This window comes from Geosmithia morbida (assembly GCF_012550715.1).
Source record: "Geosmithia morbida isolate 1262 chromosome Unknown scaffold_16, whole genome shotgun sequence".
Taxonomy (NCBI): domain Eukaryota; kingdom Fungi; phylum Ascomycota; class Sordariomycetes; order Hypocreales; family Bionectriaceae; genus Geosmithia; species Geosmithia morbida.
The window spans coordinates 536547-553781 of record NW_023336203.1 but is presented as its reverse complement, the minus strand read 5'-3'; the positions used below and the strand labels follow the sequence as shown (position 1 = coordinate 553781).

Here is a 17235-nt window from a genome sequence, read left to right as displayed (position 1 = left end):
TCTTATAATTCTAGTAGTAGCTATATTCATTTATTCTAGATTAGTAGTTATTCTAGTTTAATATCCTTTAAATAGTTATCTAGTTTCTATTCTTTTATAATATTATAGATTTCTTTAGTAATTAAGTCATTAGGTTTAATAGTAAACGTTAATATATTTAGTATATAATATTTAAGATTCTTATTATCGTTAGTATAAAGGATTTATCTTAAGGCTCTTAGTTCTTTAGTGTTATAATTAGGTCTCCTATTAAGAGCGTTAGCTCTTCTATTTTCTACTCCTTTTTAGTAGATAATCTTAAAGTTAAAGTTAGCTAGATACTCGATATATTATAACTATCGTTTACTAAGTTCTTATATAGTCGTAAAGTAGGCGATATTCTTATAATCTATATATATCTTAACCTTATGCTTACTTTTAGTTAAGTAGTACTTAAATTCCTTAAATAAATTAATAATAGTAAGGAATTCTTTATTATATATTAGGTAATTAAGTTTAGCGCTATAGAGTTTTTTTAAATAGAAGGTAACTAGTTATAATTGTCTTCCTTTATCTCTCTATATAATTTATACTCTAAGGGTAAAGTCTAAAGCGTTAGTCTCTAGCTCGATTTACTATTTAGAGTCGAATATAGTATTACAGCCCGTTATACGACCTTCACGTATACCCTATAATTTTCTTACTCATCACTATCGTTTCCACTTATATATAATAAAAGTGATCACTTTAATCACTTAGCGATCGTAGCGATCACTAACTAAGCGATCACCTTAATTACCTAGCGATCGTAATAATCACTCTTCACGATCATTACATCCCTTTAGCGATCGCCTAGTATATAGTCAACCTTATTTCTATAGCCTAGTCACTCTTTACCTAGCTATAAATATAGTAGTTAACGCTTCTTTTAGAACCCTAATTCCTTCTATAATTAGCACCTACGACTATAACTGCCTTATTGCTTAGTTAGACGCCCTAACGGCCTCGCTAATATAAAACCGACACTTCTCTGACTACCCTATAGCATAGAGTCGTCCCTACTTAGAAGTTATTAATCTTAGCCTTTTATATACTATAAAATAAGAAAACTAAAAAAATAGGAAAGTAAATAACGTATCTTAGTAAATTCTAGTAAATATATAATAATTAATATATAGAATCTAAAAAAAAGTAATTCCTACTAAGGTTAACTAATTATGACGGTTGGTACGACTCTATGCTATAGGGTAGTTAGAGAAGTGTCGGTTTTATATTAGCGAGGCCGTTATGTTACGACCCGTTATGCGACCTTCACGTGCACCCTTCATTTTCTCTTTCTTACTCATTAAACACACTCACTTATATACGATTATCACGATTTAATAAGAATCGCATTAATCACCCTCGCCTAATTAACGTCACTACCTCTTAATCACCTAGTATATAGTTAACCTCATTTCTATAGCCTAGTCACTCCTTACCTAGTGTTACGGCCCGTTATGCGACCTTCACGTGTACCCCACATTTTCTTCCTTACTCATCATCACTATGCCCACTTATATACAACACTACGATCGCCCATTTCTAAATAACGATCATTGCGATCGTTCTTAGGATCGCAGCGACTATAGAGGCAATCATTATAAACGCCTTAAGGACCTCGGCGATCACCTAGTAAATAGTCAACCTTATTTCTATAGTCTAGTCACTCTTTACCTAGCTATTAATAATATAGTTAACGCTTCTTCTAAAACTCTAGTTCCTTTTAGTAGTATTATTTACGACTATAACTGCCTATTGCTTAGTACGATATCCTAACTATCTCGCTAATATAAAACGATATTATCTCTATCTACCCTATAGCTCAGAGTTGACCTCAACGTCACACGTTAGGATGTCGTTCTAAGCAATACCATAAGACCTCTTTTAAAAATATATTTATATACTTTAGGGAATTAACTATTTTAATTAAGGATTTAACTATTAAGATATTAATACGCTTAGTAGTATATATAAGAATATACTACTAATACGCTTATATATACTAAAAGGTAGGTTAGGTATTACATAGTATTAAGTTCTTAGTTTATTATCTTTTAGAGCGATAGACTTAACTGTTTTATAGTCGAGTCCTGCTTATCTAAGCTATATGTATATTTTCTATAACACTTACTATATGGTAAACTTAGATTATACCTAGCTAGAACACTCTTTTCACTCTAGCTTATTCCTTTCAATAGTAGTATCTACGAGTATAACTGCCTTATTGCTTGGTTCGACATCCTAACTGTCTCGCCAATATAGAACGATATCATCTCTATTTACCCTATAGCTTAGAGTTGAACCCTAACGTCACAAGTAGCTATAGTAGTCCCACTCTAGTACTGCGAACGGTATATAAAGGGCGAACTAGGGATATATATATGATTCTTGCTATTGATATATGGTTATATAGTATAGACTAGTATTTTACAAAACCCTAAGAAACATGCTACTAAAAGATGGAAACCGGCTGCAGAAAACCTTAGATTACCGTCATCATCATCACGGCTCTTCATCGAAATCCCGAATCACCGGGCTCCCACTTCGATCCCCATCGGAGTAGTTATTATCAGATACCCTCCCCAACTTTTTCTTAGGATCCTCTAAAGCCAGCAGCAACGACCCCATACTTGATGTACTGGGCGTCGTGCTAATTTGTCGCCGGACAACGTCATGCAGTGAATCTGCACCACCGTTGGATATTTGTCGCAGAGGTAGTTCTAGTGTTGGCGGCCCCGATCCCATCATTCTATCCCCACCGCCCACACTGCCTGTGCCACCGCCACCGCCGACCCTATTTCCGTGCCGGTATGAGTAATTGACTCCTGTACACAAACTCGTCCGCGCACTCGATACGGTCCTTTCCGATGCCGCCGTCGACATGGCTGGAGGGCTGAGAAGGGGCGTTGGGATCAACGTGCTGTTGTCGCGATTTGATCCTTCTCCCATGTAGTCAGATCCCCACCGGGCCTCTCCTTCTTCGTCGCCGTCCTCCTCGTCCTCTTCTGATCCTTCTTCGGCCCACCTTTGAGGCGCCAACCAGCAATAGGACATCTCGTGCTTCGCATCACCAAACACCCCGCGCTCCCGTGTCCACGCCGGCCTCTTGAGCTTGGCGCTGAGATGATACGGCACACCATCACTGTACTTGATGCCAGGAGTGTCGATGCTCACGGTCGCCAGCACCTGCAGGATACCGTAGAGGAGTACCCACCGGCCCTGGCGCGCCACCCGCGGGTCAATCTCATCTGTGCAGTCACTCTTCTCGAAGCGTGAAAAGGCATCAACTAGCATCAACGCACTCTGTGGGCACCCGCTTCTCCCTAGAGCATCCAGGTTGGTCGTCTCGGTGTAAGCCAACGCTAGCCTGCGTTCGCGCCCTGAGTGCTTCTGCGGCTTCTGTGGCTGGTGCGTTTTGAACATACCGCCCCCACTGCTCCTGCTGCTCCCTCCCATGGCCTGTGGCGGCATTGATTCTGGCAACATCGGGTGCGGGTGTGGTATGTGCGGCATATTGAGCCGGTTGTCAAATTCGATGAGAATATCCGTCATGGGCATATTCGGCTCGTCGGCCTCAAATGCCATGTTACCAGACTTGGACGCCATCATCCACTTGCGACCTGCCCTGGCCTCCGACACGTCCCACGCAATGTCACGGTCCACCAGATAATCGTACAGGGCCCCAAAGTCTTGCTGCAGTGCCCCGGCAACTTCACGCGTGAGCCACACCTTGTCGCCGTCGTCGCCATCATCACCAATGCCGGAGTAGGACCCGTCAGCTTGACCCTTACCTCTGGCTGAGGCGGAAATTGTTGGTGGCCATGAACCATACGTCTGACCGTAGTGGCTAATGAGGAAGTTGCGCAGGCGATCGGCAGCGGCCCGCGGTGAGTCAATCGGTGCCGATACTGGTGACATGGATCCCGAGGAGCCCGACCACATGTCTTCAAAGGAAAAGTCACCCAGGCGCTCCTCGGCCGACTGGACGCGCGTCCTCATCTCGAGCCATGATCGCTCGAGGTGGGCCTTGGTCAGGGGGTTGACATTTCTCCAGTCTGTACACCTCTCGAGGCTATGGGGGTTCATTCCGGTGCAGTGTACAAATGCCTCCCGCCAACCTCGGGCCCACTGAATACCCTGACGTTCAGACCATATAAGTATGGACACAGCCATGTCGGGCTGACTGCGGACATCATCGAGTCCACGAGCCGTAATGTAGGCTGTCAGCTGGGTTGTGGCGTCGGGCTCTCCCGAAGAACGCTGGCGGTCCAAGAGCGCATGTAAGTCCACAAGGGCCTGCTGCAGCGAGAAGCCAACAAGTGACTTGTTGAAGACGAGGGAAAACATGTTCCGCGTCGTCATTTGGTGCTGTATCGTATCGACGATGCTGTTATTGGGGGGTGGTGGGAAGTGCATCTCGAATGAGACGCCGCCGTCCAGACCATCCTCGCCATCAGACATGCCCCGCGACTGGTTCCAGTAGGGCGAGGATGAGCTCTCTGATGACAGGTTGCTGTCACTTACGAAACTTTTATCGAGTTTTACCATGAGGAACCTATTCCTGGTGGCTTCAATGACGTGAGATGACAAGCGGAGGCTGGGTGGCTCGCCACTCTCCTTGTATCCCAGGTAAACCAGGACATCGCCGTGGGGGTCCCACAGCTCTGGATCCCGGCGTAGTTTATTCCACTTTGTTGCTGGACGGCCTCCACCAAGGAAGCGTTTCATGGGAGGAGTGTTGGTACTGGGGATGGGGGGAAGTTTTGTAACTGGTGGAGGAAGCGGCCATTGTGCGCTAGGCGGACCCTGGGGAATGGCTCGGTGAGGGTGGGGGCTACCATTCTGGAAGCTGTGGAACTGATGAGGATATTGAGGATGTTGAGGATGTTGAGGATGCTGAGGATGCTGAGGATGCTGCTGCGGTTGCATGTGTTGTAGGCCGCCGCGTGGAAAGGCGGGAGAGGTTGGAGAGCCGCTGCTTGTAGATTGCGGAACGGGTAGGGGATGCTGACTGTATTCGCCCATACTGTAGGCGTTTGTGTCTATGACCATGGATGGTTGAGGTTGTCTTCTAGTGGCAACGCTGTCGGGACGTGAGGTTCGTGCTACCACTACTGGCGTGGTGTCTTTTTCCTTCTTCCTACCGAAGGCCCTTGCCAGGCCTCTTTTCAAGCCGTCGGCTCGACTCTCCTCCCTTTCAACCTGTTTTATAGCATGGTCATTGCCCCCTTGGCCCCAGCTGTTGCCGTGTATGGAGCTGTCCCGAGAACTAGAGCTGGGAGGCGACTGGACGTCGGCATTGCGATCATACCCGGTGTGACCTTGGTAAGGGTAGTGCTCGTAATAGTAGTCCGGTATGGGGTAGTGACGATCTTGAGGAATGGGCAGAAGGGCTTCCTTGGCCTTTGTTGTCTTTTGGTGGGCTTCGATTCTCTTGCGCGCTGAGGCGCTTCTAGCTGACATGGCGGATATGCAGCCAGCCGTGCAGATAGGAATACAAGTTCAATGGTTTCTGGGCGGGTGACTCGTCGTTCAGAAAGTGTCGTGCAGGATGTAGTAAGCCTGGATGCTAAACTCGGTCACGAGAAGCTTCTTTTTCACATATATACATGAGGACGAGAAGAGGAAGAGCAGAAGAATGAGGGGACAAAGAGATATGTGTGGAGAATGAAATGGAGCAAAGAGTAAGACGATGGAACCATGCTCCATCTAAATCAATCCGGGGGAGGTGCCATTCTATTTAGACGGAGGACTTGGCCGGGCCTAGCCAAGGCCATTCACGCTACGAATTGGCCTGTGTAAATAGCGTATAATACGTCTGGTGTGATGTATTCCCACAATTCTGGCTGCATGTAAGACAAGGACGTGCTCGGGGCGCGACCCTCGCCGCACCCCTGGTCGAGTCGCAACTGATAAGGGGAAGGAAGGGGGAAAGAAGCCAATGTAGTGTTACTGTGGCGCCAGTACGGAGTGATAATATAACGTATTAGTTGAAGCGCCTCAGTCGTGGGCGGCCCGGATTCTCCACCGTGGGGTGGGCAGAGTAGACTGAAGAGCCAAGGGACCAAGGTGCCAAGGTAGGCTGGTGCTAACTAGTGACAACGGTGCGGGAGCGTGCGGGCGGAAGTGAGTACGTAGCCGGTAACGGTGAGACGAAGCTAAGAAGATGGATGGATGGTGGTGTAAGTGGTGCGTCGTTTATGGCGTTGTCTCGTGTGGTGCGTGGCTGTTTGAGAGGAGATTAATGAGGGAGAAGAGAAGGAAAGAGGCGAGGATGAGAGAGGGAGACGGTGTTGGTTGGGAGTGGTAGTATCAAGAAGTCCGAGAAGGAGCCTGCTACGGAACGTTCCTTCCCAAAATAATCGAATTAATGGGTTTTTGCTTTGTGCAAGAGGCGTACGACGTAATGTATCCTTACGAAACCAATGGTATGGATTTGTGCAACGATACAACACTCATGATCTGCGGTCTGTTATCTATATACATAGAATCAATGGATATTTTAGCCGTAGCTTGAAGCTAGGAGAGAAGCTTTGTTGGCTGGTAGCAAGCCGTGACTTTGGATTATTACCGCATGACTCCATAGCTTGACTCGTAGCATCGCATTGTATGGTCGGGTAGCCCCGGTTCCTGCGAGAAAGGACTTCGTAGAAGTCCAGAGGATGTGGAAGGGGGGAGAAGGGAGGGGGGCGTGTGTCTTGTATTCATAAAAAAAAAAACCAACAAAGCGCTATCTATGGTGGGAATCCCTGCCCAATACCTTTCATAATGCGACTGGTGGCAGAGAACTGTACTAGAAGAGACGAACAGGCGATGAACAAAGAGACAGGCGAGGGGTGTGGGAGCTATAAGAATCATGACGCAATGCGCTCAATGTTTTTCTCGTACGAGATGACACAATTCGTACTAACTACTTGTTCCGCGAGAGAAGCCGTTTGTTATTGTTCTGTTAAACCTGATTTCTGCTTTATCAAAGCGCACATGGAGGGCAGAGGCAGGGCGGCATTGTTGCGGGCGGCATAGACAAAATGACACCTGCCCGCTGTCCAGTAACACAGGAATACTTGGAACCAACTACCCGTACATATACTATTATTTGCTAGTCGTAAAGAGGAGGCGACAAAGAGGGAAAAAGAAAAAAAAAAGGTCCCAGTTCGTTCTTCTCATGGCAGAAAAGAGAAGGCAGACAAAAGAAAAAAGGATCCCATTTTGGACCTAAGGAGACCTCCCCCACTCAAGGTCCAGGGGCCTCCTCCCTTTCCGAGTGGCTACTGATAAGGACGTTGCATGCGTATTACTTCGTATTTCCGTGGTAATTCGGAGTATGGAAGCCACATGGAGCACCTATACTGACAGTATTACATATTATATGTCGTATCAGACGGCCGTTCTGGCGTGAAAATTTGCAATGTGATCAATGCTCTGTTGACGGATGGTATTTTCACCAATTGTGTCTAGTTTTCCGATAGTTTTAAGATGGCGGCGTCGGACTATTGTTCGAAGCTCAGTTATTGCTCCATAGCAGATGACCATGGTTATAATAGCAGGTTACATGATGGGATCGCTTGTGTGTGTGTTGGGAGATTTGGAACAGAGAGCGAGAGAGTTCAAGGGAAGACGGTAGTTACCAATGACTTCCCTTACGAGTACTACGGAGTACTAGGTTCTCGTACTCTCAAGAGATGCTTGGTTGCCAAAGGAAAAATCGCTGCTCTGTACGACTCATGCATGATCATTGATGTGAGACTTTCCATCTCTTCCTCCTTGCTCCCCACGCACGATCGACAATTTAACTATATAGGATCGACAGCAGATCGGCATTGGATCCTTCTTCCTTGTCGGTCTTGTCTGATGAGAAACAGTGGATGATTGCTTTTTCTTCTCCCTCTCGGCTCTCTCATGAAGCAAAAGAAAGCAAACATCAATTTCTTGTAAACTCGAGAGAAAATGATAAATTGATAAGTCACAAGCAAGGGTCCCCAGTCCTAGCCCTAGCCTCCGGCCTCTAGTATTTGTCATACTTGTAGTAATTAATACACCATAAAGCTAATGGTTTGCGGCGTATCTCCCTGTTAGAGCCGACATTGATCATGTCTTATCGCACGCATATTACATGTACAACCGTCCGGAATCATACGGGATCACCTTTTTTTACGTCACATATTCATGTACTCAGTCGTGCGTACAGTCATGGGTTTTTTTTCTTTATCTGTTTCCACTCAACCACTCTTGGCCCAATACTTCTAAGGTTATTCGTATGCAACTGGACTGTGAACATTGGCTGCTACTAACCTGAAGTGCACAACAACCAGCAGCAGAAATCTACGAAAAGACGTGCGGGTTGAGGATGAACCAGAAGACCTATCAACCCAAAAAATCGACAAAGAAGAGCAGGATAGAAGAACAAGAACGAAAACCGTTGAGAGAAGGAAGACTAATAACTACTACTGATTCCCGGTTTTCCATCTCTGCCAATCGCACGCAGGGGTATTTGTTTGGTTTATTGAACCGAATCTCAAAACGCCTTAGACCATCGAAATCTGTCCGTTCTGTCTTGTATGCCTTCCTCGCACCCGCTACTATCATCGTCGCCGCCACCACCGCCGTCGTCATTGTCACTGCCATACCTAGTTTCGCATCGCATCGTATAGCCGCACACGCATTTCGTCTTCTCGCATCGCGCGATGTTGCATCATAGTGGCCGATCTCCAAAGGTCCATACCGCCACTCCACATCGTTATGCTGTCTCTCTGCCCTAGCACTCCGTCGCATCCAGCTCACTTGTTCTACGCAGCAGAGTACGGACGAGAGGGCTTATCCGCCGACACGCCTCCGCCACGCCTAAAGCCTAGGAACTCGAGGACCGACAGCCCTGTGAAGCCGGCCCATATAAAGAAACCAAAAGCCACGGCGGCTTGCGTCGACTGGCAAAAGTTGTTGCCGTGGCACTCAGGCACGCCTATGTGGTCAGCCATGGCGATGGAGCCGGCGAACCAGAACAGCGTCGTCAGGCTGACGAGGACTAGCGTCACGATTGGTATACTGAAGCTCGGGAGCACGACAGGCGTCACGGCTAGGTAGATGAGGACGAGGGTGGACCAGACTGTCGTAAAGAGCATGAAAGAGAACGAAGAGGGAGTCGGGTTCGTGTCGCTGACGACTGTTTTTTGACGGAGAGTCACAAGTCAGCCTGCCGCCACATCTTCCACATGGGAGAGAATCCTTGCTTCCTGTTTAACATATACGTACCATATGCTGTGAGGCCGAGCTCGATGATAAGGAACAGTGCCAGCACTGCATACACGATAGACAGCTTGCCGAAGGATCCAAAATTTGGACTCATGTTGGCTGGCGATGTTGCTGTCTGTCGGCCTTGGACTTTTTGTTCTTTGTTGCCTCTGGTGCAGGGGGGGTAGATTCAGACGTAGTTATCTGAGAGAAAAAGAAGGAGAAAGATAGGAAAAGAGGGAGGGAAATAGAGAGAGAGAAATAGAGAGAAGGGGGAGTACAGCGAATGTCGCGCAGTGAATCAGCGACTAGTGAGACAAGAGTGATGCGCACGCGAACATCGGTTTGTTTGTTGTTGAAGAGTGGAGAGAAATTATGAGGGGAGGTTGGTCTTAAGAGGCGGCAGAAGGAAAGAGGGCTGCCGACGATCCTCCATACAAACGGCGTTCCTTCCCTTGAAAGTCCTTGCTACACCTTTTCAGAGATCAGAAAAGCCTAACATGCTAATACATTCAATGCCACTCTCCCTAAGCAATCACGGATGGACTAATGACTGATCTAATCCATGACTATCAAGTTGGAAGTTGGGATGGTGATGTCATCGTGGCTGAGGTGGGGGATGCGCTCACGCCACTTTCAGATTTAGGGCGTTAGAGGCCTGACTCCGTATGTAATCCTTCGTCGTGCAGCTGCGCCACAGCCATTCGTCATCTCGACCGTGGTACTTGAATACAATAATAAACCACTGAAGTTACCACCTGCTTTGAGTGCTACATAACGCTACTACCAGCCTCGATATTCTCTGTCTGGGCAATATGCCTACCTAGAATACTCAAAAAGAACCGCAGTACATAGCTCGTTTTGCTATAGTAAACAACATACAAATACTATGCACCATAATATGCAGGTATTATTGGTAGTACCAGTTACATCAAACGACAACCTGCCACTTAGATCGATTGAAATGTCCATATCAAGTTGCTAATCATCCGCTATCTCACAAGTAAGATCCCCTTCCCCGTGTCTCACTCTTTTTCTTATGTCACTCATAATGCGGTATCAAATCAGACTCTTCCCTTTGTAGCCATGGAAACGTGAAAGACTTTTGGGAAAGCCCCGCTCCTTGCGGCGGCGGTACAGCCTCCATGAGGACCCCGTCCTGCTGAGGTAATGAATCACTGCCTCCATCAAAAAACCATCTCTTCCAAGGGTCATTGCCCTGCTGTTGCTGCTGCTGTTGCTGCGCCAAGGTGGCCTCATTATCGTCTTCATGCTCATCATCTGCCATCTCCTTGTCCGTCATGGGTGGACTGATACTACTGCCAATACCACTGACATAGGGATTAACGACATTCCATCCTTGTCCCGTGTTGATAGCGTTGAACCCTGACGAGGATGACCCACTGGTCTGAGGAGGAAATTCCGTAGACGGCAATACGGACATCGTCGACGCAGATCCAGTATTAGCAGGCGATGGCTGTTGTTGCTGTATCGGAGGGTACGGCACATTGGTATTTCCCACATCATCGTCTTCATCCTCGTCGACAAATTTCGCCTGTCGTAACAGGCTGTGCACAGCCAGACGCTGACGTATCCTTGCCGCCGACGACAGCTGCGCAACCGGACTGTTACTCGATGGCGGAGGCATAGGCGACGAGAAGCGACTAGGCGGAGCGCGAGCGTCATCCATGACAAACACCTGAATGAGCCGTCGCAGCTCGTCGACAATGGGGCGCACCAGCATCGATCGCGCAAAGAACCGGTGAATGACTGATAGGCACATCTCAGCACGCCTGAGAGCAAAGTCCTCGGTAGGCGTCTCGGCAGTGGTCCCGAAGCGAGCTGTGAAGAGCAGAATGCGCGATGCAGTGTATGCACAGATGGCCGTATCAAACTCGAGGAGTCGTGGCTCATTGTTGTTTTTGACGCCACGACCAAGCGTCCTGTCCAAGACGTCGATGACGTGCACCACCATCTTGGCATGATGCGTGCATAGTAGCTCAGCCTCGGTCAGGTACTCTGAATCCAGGGCCTCGACGACGAAACGCGGCGCCGCGGTCCTAAAGTTGCGCAGCAGCAGCCTATATAAGTCAATGTGTATCTGGTGAAACGACAGTCGCATAATAAGATACCGCGGCAGCCAGCGGCTCTTGAGCGAGTCGACGAGCTGCGTTTCAGTCGGTTCCGGTCCATCGGGCATCTGACTGCCGATGCGGTCCAGATGTTGCTGGAAGTCGCTCATGAGCTTTGTGAGTTGCGGGAACGGCTGGTCGCACAGCGCGAGAGATCGGTTGAGCTTCATAACATCTCGCCGAAACATTTCCAGCTTTATGCCGATCTGGTAGGCGCCTCTGTCGTCGTCGCTGTCAATACCGCGGTCTCCAAACTGCTTCTCAGAGCAGGGAAGTTGGATGTAGATGTTCTCGACAGGGCACAGCTCAAACTCGGGCAATCCCACGGAGAAGTACCGCTCCACCAGCTTAAGCGACCACAGCAGCCTCCTCCGTACTTCGAGCGACACCGACGAGGTGCCCGGTCTCTCGTGGTTGAGTAGCATCACCATGGCGGTCCTCCCTGCCAGCGACGCCAGCATAAACGCCCGCCGCAGTTGGCCCGTCTCGGCGCGGTACAAGATGACGAGAAGCATGGCCTGTAGCCGTGAGACGGTGGGCGACTCGAGGTGCTGCCACACGAGCGTCTCGGCCTCCTGCACCCACGCCGACTCGAGACTGGGACACCTCTGCACGCCTGGCGCCCGCACGCTGGCCACGGCGGCAATCGCATTCACCAGACTCTTTTCAATCGTGCCGTCGGCAAACTTGGTCATGGTTGTTCTAGGGTGCAGGAACCCATATGATGGAAGAGGGTACACGTGCTTGAAGAAGGCATCGAGGAGAGCCAGTATGTTGGTCGACGTTTGGATACCGCCACTGTGCCCCAGGCTCACAGCTCTATGAGCGTTGTTCTGAAGCGACCCACCCTCCTGTGATACCGATGCCGAAGCGGGACCTGATGCTGATGCTGCTGTTCCACCATCCGATGACGGCCCAGCAGCCTGTTTGACCATCTGGTCCACGGCCATGTATTCACACAAAGCGGACTTCCTGAGGCAAGTCGCGCACGGAAACTCACCCGTGCATCGAATCTTGTGCTCCCTGCATCGAACACACGCTCTGCTCACCCTCCTCAGCTCGGGCTTAGCCATGGGCTCATCGCCATGTGACGCTCTCCCCGCCCGTCTGGACCGGAAGTGGCAGTTAAACTTGAGACGGCGACAGTTGTCACAGGGCGGCACACCAGGCTGGCTATTAATGCACCGGACCTTTTAATCTTGCATCAGCATAAACAGTCTGTTGTATTTAGGGTGGGCGAAGGGAGTAGTTGAAGGTCAAGCGAAGGAGAGGGGAAGAGAGGAAGAGAGTGCATGTGTCGTATAATATGCCAATTCTACGTATTATTACCTTGCGTTGCCTGCACTGCACACATGTCTTCTTAGGAGACTTAGGTGCCGCCGAAAAGGTCAGGGTCATACCCTCCATAGCCTTCCAAGGTCTTTGTCTCAGTCACGCTCAATCTTGTCCACGTCTCATGCTGCGCTAGTTCTGTGATCTAAAGGAGACATTGTTCATCCACCATAAGACTGGGGAAGCGCAGAAGGGGAAGGCTTTTCGTCTGTAGGCACAATGAGGCGCGGAAAGAAGAGGGGTGCTTGTGTGTGTGTGCAAGCATCTCAGTCTGCTCTTAAGCACGCAATTCGACTAGAAGCACGTAATACTTATTATTATTTTCTTACCGCTATCAAGGAGGAGCCGCTGTTCCTTATTACAACTGTAAGTGCTATATTATGAGCACTGTTGTGTGCTAAATACAGCGCAAAAGGCCACTAAATCCTTGCTGTACTAGAGATCCATCGTTTCCAGAAGGTGCAATCCTCCCCATCGTGGGTAAGCATGAGACAAGAGGCAATTGCTCTATTGGTCGCTGAAATAAAGGCAAGTCAGCACACCCACTTTTAGAACACCCCCCCTTTTAGGATATATCTACAGTTATCATCAGAAGGAGAAAAAAACGAGAATATCACAATATCGATAGTAGGTAGGTCTAATTTGATTTACTATATACTAGGAATATTACTAAGAGCCTTAAACTCATGACTCATAATAGATGTTATAGTAAATCATCTTATAGCTTAGGTAGGCGGGTTTCGACTATAAACCTATCGAATCTATTACAGCCCGTTATGCGACCTTCGCGTGCACCCTATAATTTCCTTACTTATTAATACATTTACTTACACGTAACTAAGCGATCACTATAATTACCTAGCGATTATAATAATTACTACCTATAATTATTATATTCTCTTAATAATTACCTAGTATATAGCTAACCTTATTTCTATAGCCTAGTCACTCTTTACCTAGCTATTAGTAATATAGTTAACGCTTCTTCTAAAACTCTAGTTCCTTTTAGTAGTAGAACTTACGACTATAACTGCCTATTGCTTAGTACGATATCTTAACTATCTCGCTAATATAAAACGATATTATCTCTATCTACCCTATAGCTTAGAGTTAACCCTAACGTTATATATTAATAGCTCTTATTTAGACTATTACTATATTAAACGCTAAGTAATATAAGATACTATAGCTTTTAAAGGAAAGAACGTTCCTATTACCCTAATATCCTCTTCGTTAAAGGGAAAGTAGCCCGCTCTATAGGCGAGCCCGGCGCCTACTTAAGCTAAACCCCCTATATAAAAGATAGATATCGATAGCGATAATTCTAATAATAAGGAAACTAATAAACAAACTTAAGTTTAGTAAGCCTATAATAAAATCGCCTTCCTTAAAGATTAGCTTAACCGACTAAGCCTCGATATAATTAAGATAAACGAACTTAAGGAAAAGGAATCTAAATAATAGGAAAACTATATTAAGGAAATATAATCTCTTATTAATTCTAGTGTCTCTAGAAAGGATATCGGAGAGATCATTAAGCTAACTATACCTAAGATATTTAGAGGAGAATCTAAGAAGCTTTAGCTATTCTTTACTTAGCTATAAGCCTACTTTATATACTTCTTATAATAGTTTATTACTAAAGAAAGTAAGGTTATATTCGCTACTAGAAGACTAGAAGGAACCGCTCTTAAATAGTTTAAACTAATACTTTAAGACTTTATTAATAATTTAGGCAATATATCTACTAAAACTAATAGTATTATAAACGACTATAATTACTTTAAAAACTCTATATTTTAAGTCTTTAGCGCTACCGATAAAGAAAGAGAAGCTAAATATTAACTTAAAAGACTCTAATAAATAGGATCTATATCTAAATACGCTATTAGGTTCTTATAAATCACCTCTAAGCTACCTTAAGAACCTAATTACCTTATATTAGCCCTTTATAATAGTATAAAGGAAGAAGTAAAGGATAAGATCTATAAAATAGATCGACCCTATAACCTAGCTATATATATTATAATAGTAACTAAGATCGATAATCGCTAGTATAACTAACTACGCGAGAAGAATAAAGGAAACTATAACTTCTCTCGCTCTTATAATCGAAATAGTAATAGTTTTTAATATTATTAAGTAAACTAAAGAAAACTATAATAATAGTAAAGCACTATATTTAGCTAGTATACTAGACTAATAGAACTAGATACGATCTATAATAAATTAAAAGAAACCTATTATAACTATAGTAAGAAGGGTCATTATGCCTAGGAATGCTAATAAAAGAAGAAAGATTAGAAACCTATATAAGAAGGAAAATATCTTAATACCCTTACTAACTAAGCATAAAGTAGCTATAAAGCTATTATTAAGAAACACGAACTCCTCTTATAGATAGTATACTACGACGATAGCTATAGGATCTATATAAACGATAAAGATAGAAGTAGATAGTACCTATAAAAGCTAGAGGGAAAGCGAGCCCTCGCTATATTACGGCCCGTTATGCGACCTTCACGTGTACCCCACATTTTCTTATTTATCAACACCCTCACTTATATGCGATTATACCGATTCAACGATAATCGCTATAAATCACATCGAAGAGGCGATTACTACAATTACTAGTAAATCGCATTAATCGCTAACCGATTAACACTACAATTCTATAATCGCCTAGTATATAGTTAACCTCATTTCTATAGTATAGTCACTCTTTACCTAGCTATTAATATAATAGTTAACGCTTCTTCTAGAACCCTAGTTCCTTCTATAATTAGCACCTACGACTATAACTGCCTTATTGCTCAGTTAGACGCCCTAACGGCCTCGCCAATATAAAACCGACACTTCTCTGACTACCCTATAGCATAGAGTCGTACCAACCGTCATAGTTTATAATACTATTAGTCTTAGCGGATACGTTGCCTAGATTATTAACGAAGTCTTAGAGTGTTAGTTTAAACTATTCGAGAGCGGTACCTTCTAGTCTTCTAGTAGCGAATATAACCTTATTTTCTTCGATAATAAACTATCGTAGGAAGTATATAAAGTAGGCTTATAGCTAAGTAAAGAATAGCTAAAGCTTCTTAGATTCTCCTCTAAATATCTTAGGTATAGTTAGCTTAATGATCTCTCTAATATCCTTTCTAGAGACACTAGAATTAATAAGAGATTACATTTCCTTAATATGGTTTTCCTATTGTTTAGATTCCTTTTCCTTAAGTTCGTTTATCTTGATTATGTCGATGCTTAGTCGGTTGAGCTGATCTTTAAGGAAGGCGATCTTGTCACGGGCTTGCTGATCCTTCAGGAGCCATAGTGTCTTGTATTGCTTAGCGTTTGACACGGTAACGGTCTGAACAAGAGCTATCAATGTGTGACGGTTGGGTTCAACTCTAAGCTATAGGGTAGATAGAGATAAGTTGTCGTTTTATATAACGAGACAGTTAGGATGTCGTACTAAGCAATAAGGCAGTTATAGTTATAGGTGCTAATTATAGAAGGAACTAGGGTTCTAAAAGAAGCGTTGACTACATTATTAATAGCTAGGTAAATAGTAACTAGGCTATAGAAATAAGGTTGACTATATACTAGGTAATCGCTAAGATCCTTAAGGCGATTACAATGATTATCTCTACGGTCGCTACGATCCTAGGAACGATCGCAATAATCGTTATCTAGAAATGAGCGATCGTGGTGTTTATATATAAGTGGTCGTAGAGATAATGAGTAAGGAAAAAATGTGGGGTGCACGTGAAGGTCGCATAACGGGCCGTAATAGTTAAGCTAATCTTTAAAGAAGGCGATTTTATTATAGGCTTACTAATCCTAAGCTAGCTTATTAATTTCTTTATTATTAGAATTATCGTTATTAATATCTATCTTCTATATAGGGGATTTAGCTAGAGTAAGCACTAGGCTCGCCTAAAGAGCGGGCTACTTTCCCTTTAAAGAAGAAGATATTAAGGTAATAGAAACGTTCTTTCCTTTAAGAGCTATAGTATCTTATATTACTTAGCGTCTAGTATAGTAACGGTTTAAATAAGAGCTATTAATATATAACGTTAAGGTTAACTCTAAGCTATAGGGTAGATAGAGATAATATCGTTTTATATTAGCGAGATAGTTAGGATATTATATTAAGTAATAAGGTAGTTATAGTTATAGGTACTACTACTAAAAGGAACTAGAGTTTTAGAAGAAGCGTTAACTATATTATTAATAGCTAGATAAGGAGTGTCTAAGCTATAGAAATAAGGTCAACTATATACTAGGCGATTATTAAGAGAACGTAATAATCGTAAGTAGTGATTACTACGATCGCTAGGTAATTAAAGTAATCGCTTAGTTATTAATCACTGCGATCGCTAGGTAATCTAGGTGATCGCTTCGTTAGTTGTGTTGTGTGTAAGTGAAGGTGGTGATGAGTAAGGAAATTGTAGGGTGCACGTGAAGGTCGCATAACGGGCTGTAATATGATCCTATCTTCCTATTGGCCTTCCTAGGGTAATAG

The 17235-nt window shown here is 44.9% G+C and overlaps 3 protein-coding genes across 3 annotated transcripts; all 3 read right to left on the bottom strand.

The window, feature by feature from the left end:
- Nucleotides 1-2523: 2523 nt before the first annotated feature.
- Nucleotides 2524-5484, bottom strand: GMORB2_3202 (uncharacterized protein; the record flags this gene model as incomplete). Its single annotated transcript, XM_035465178.1, has 1 exon — nt 2524-5484. The coding sequence occupies one exon, from the start codon at nt 5482-5484 to the stop codon at nt 2524-2526; it is 2961 nt and encodes a 986-aa protein (XP_035319053.1).
- A 3323-nt stretch (nt 5485-8807) lies between these two features.
- Nucleotides 8808-9364, bottom strand: GMORB2_3201 (Membrane-associating domain; the record flags this gene model as incomplete). Its single annotated transcript, XM_035465177.1, has 2 exons — nt 8808-9181; nt 9271-9364. 2 exons carry the CDS (start codon nt 9362-9364, stop codon nt 8808-8810), a joined length of 468 nt encoding a protein of 155 aa, XP_035319052.1.
- Nucleotides 9365-10291: 927 nt separating this feature from the next.
- GMORB2_3200 (Fungal specific transcription factor domain) lies at nt 10292-12316 on the bottom strand (the record flags this gene model as incomplete). Its single annotated transcript, XM_035465176.1, has 2 exons — nt 10292-11330; nt 11382-12316. 2 exons carry the CDS (start codon nt 12314-12316, stop codon nt 10292-10294), a joined length of 1974 nt encoding a protein of 657 aa, XP_035319051.1.
- Between the last annotated feature and the right edge of the window lie 4919 nt (nt 12317-17235).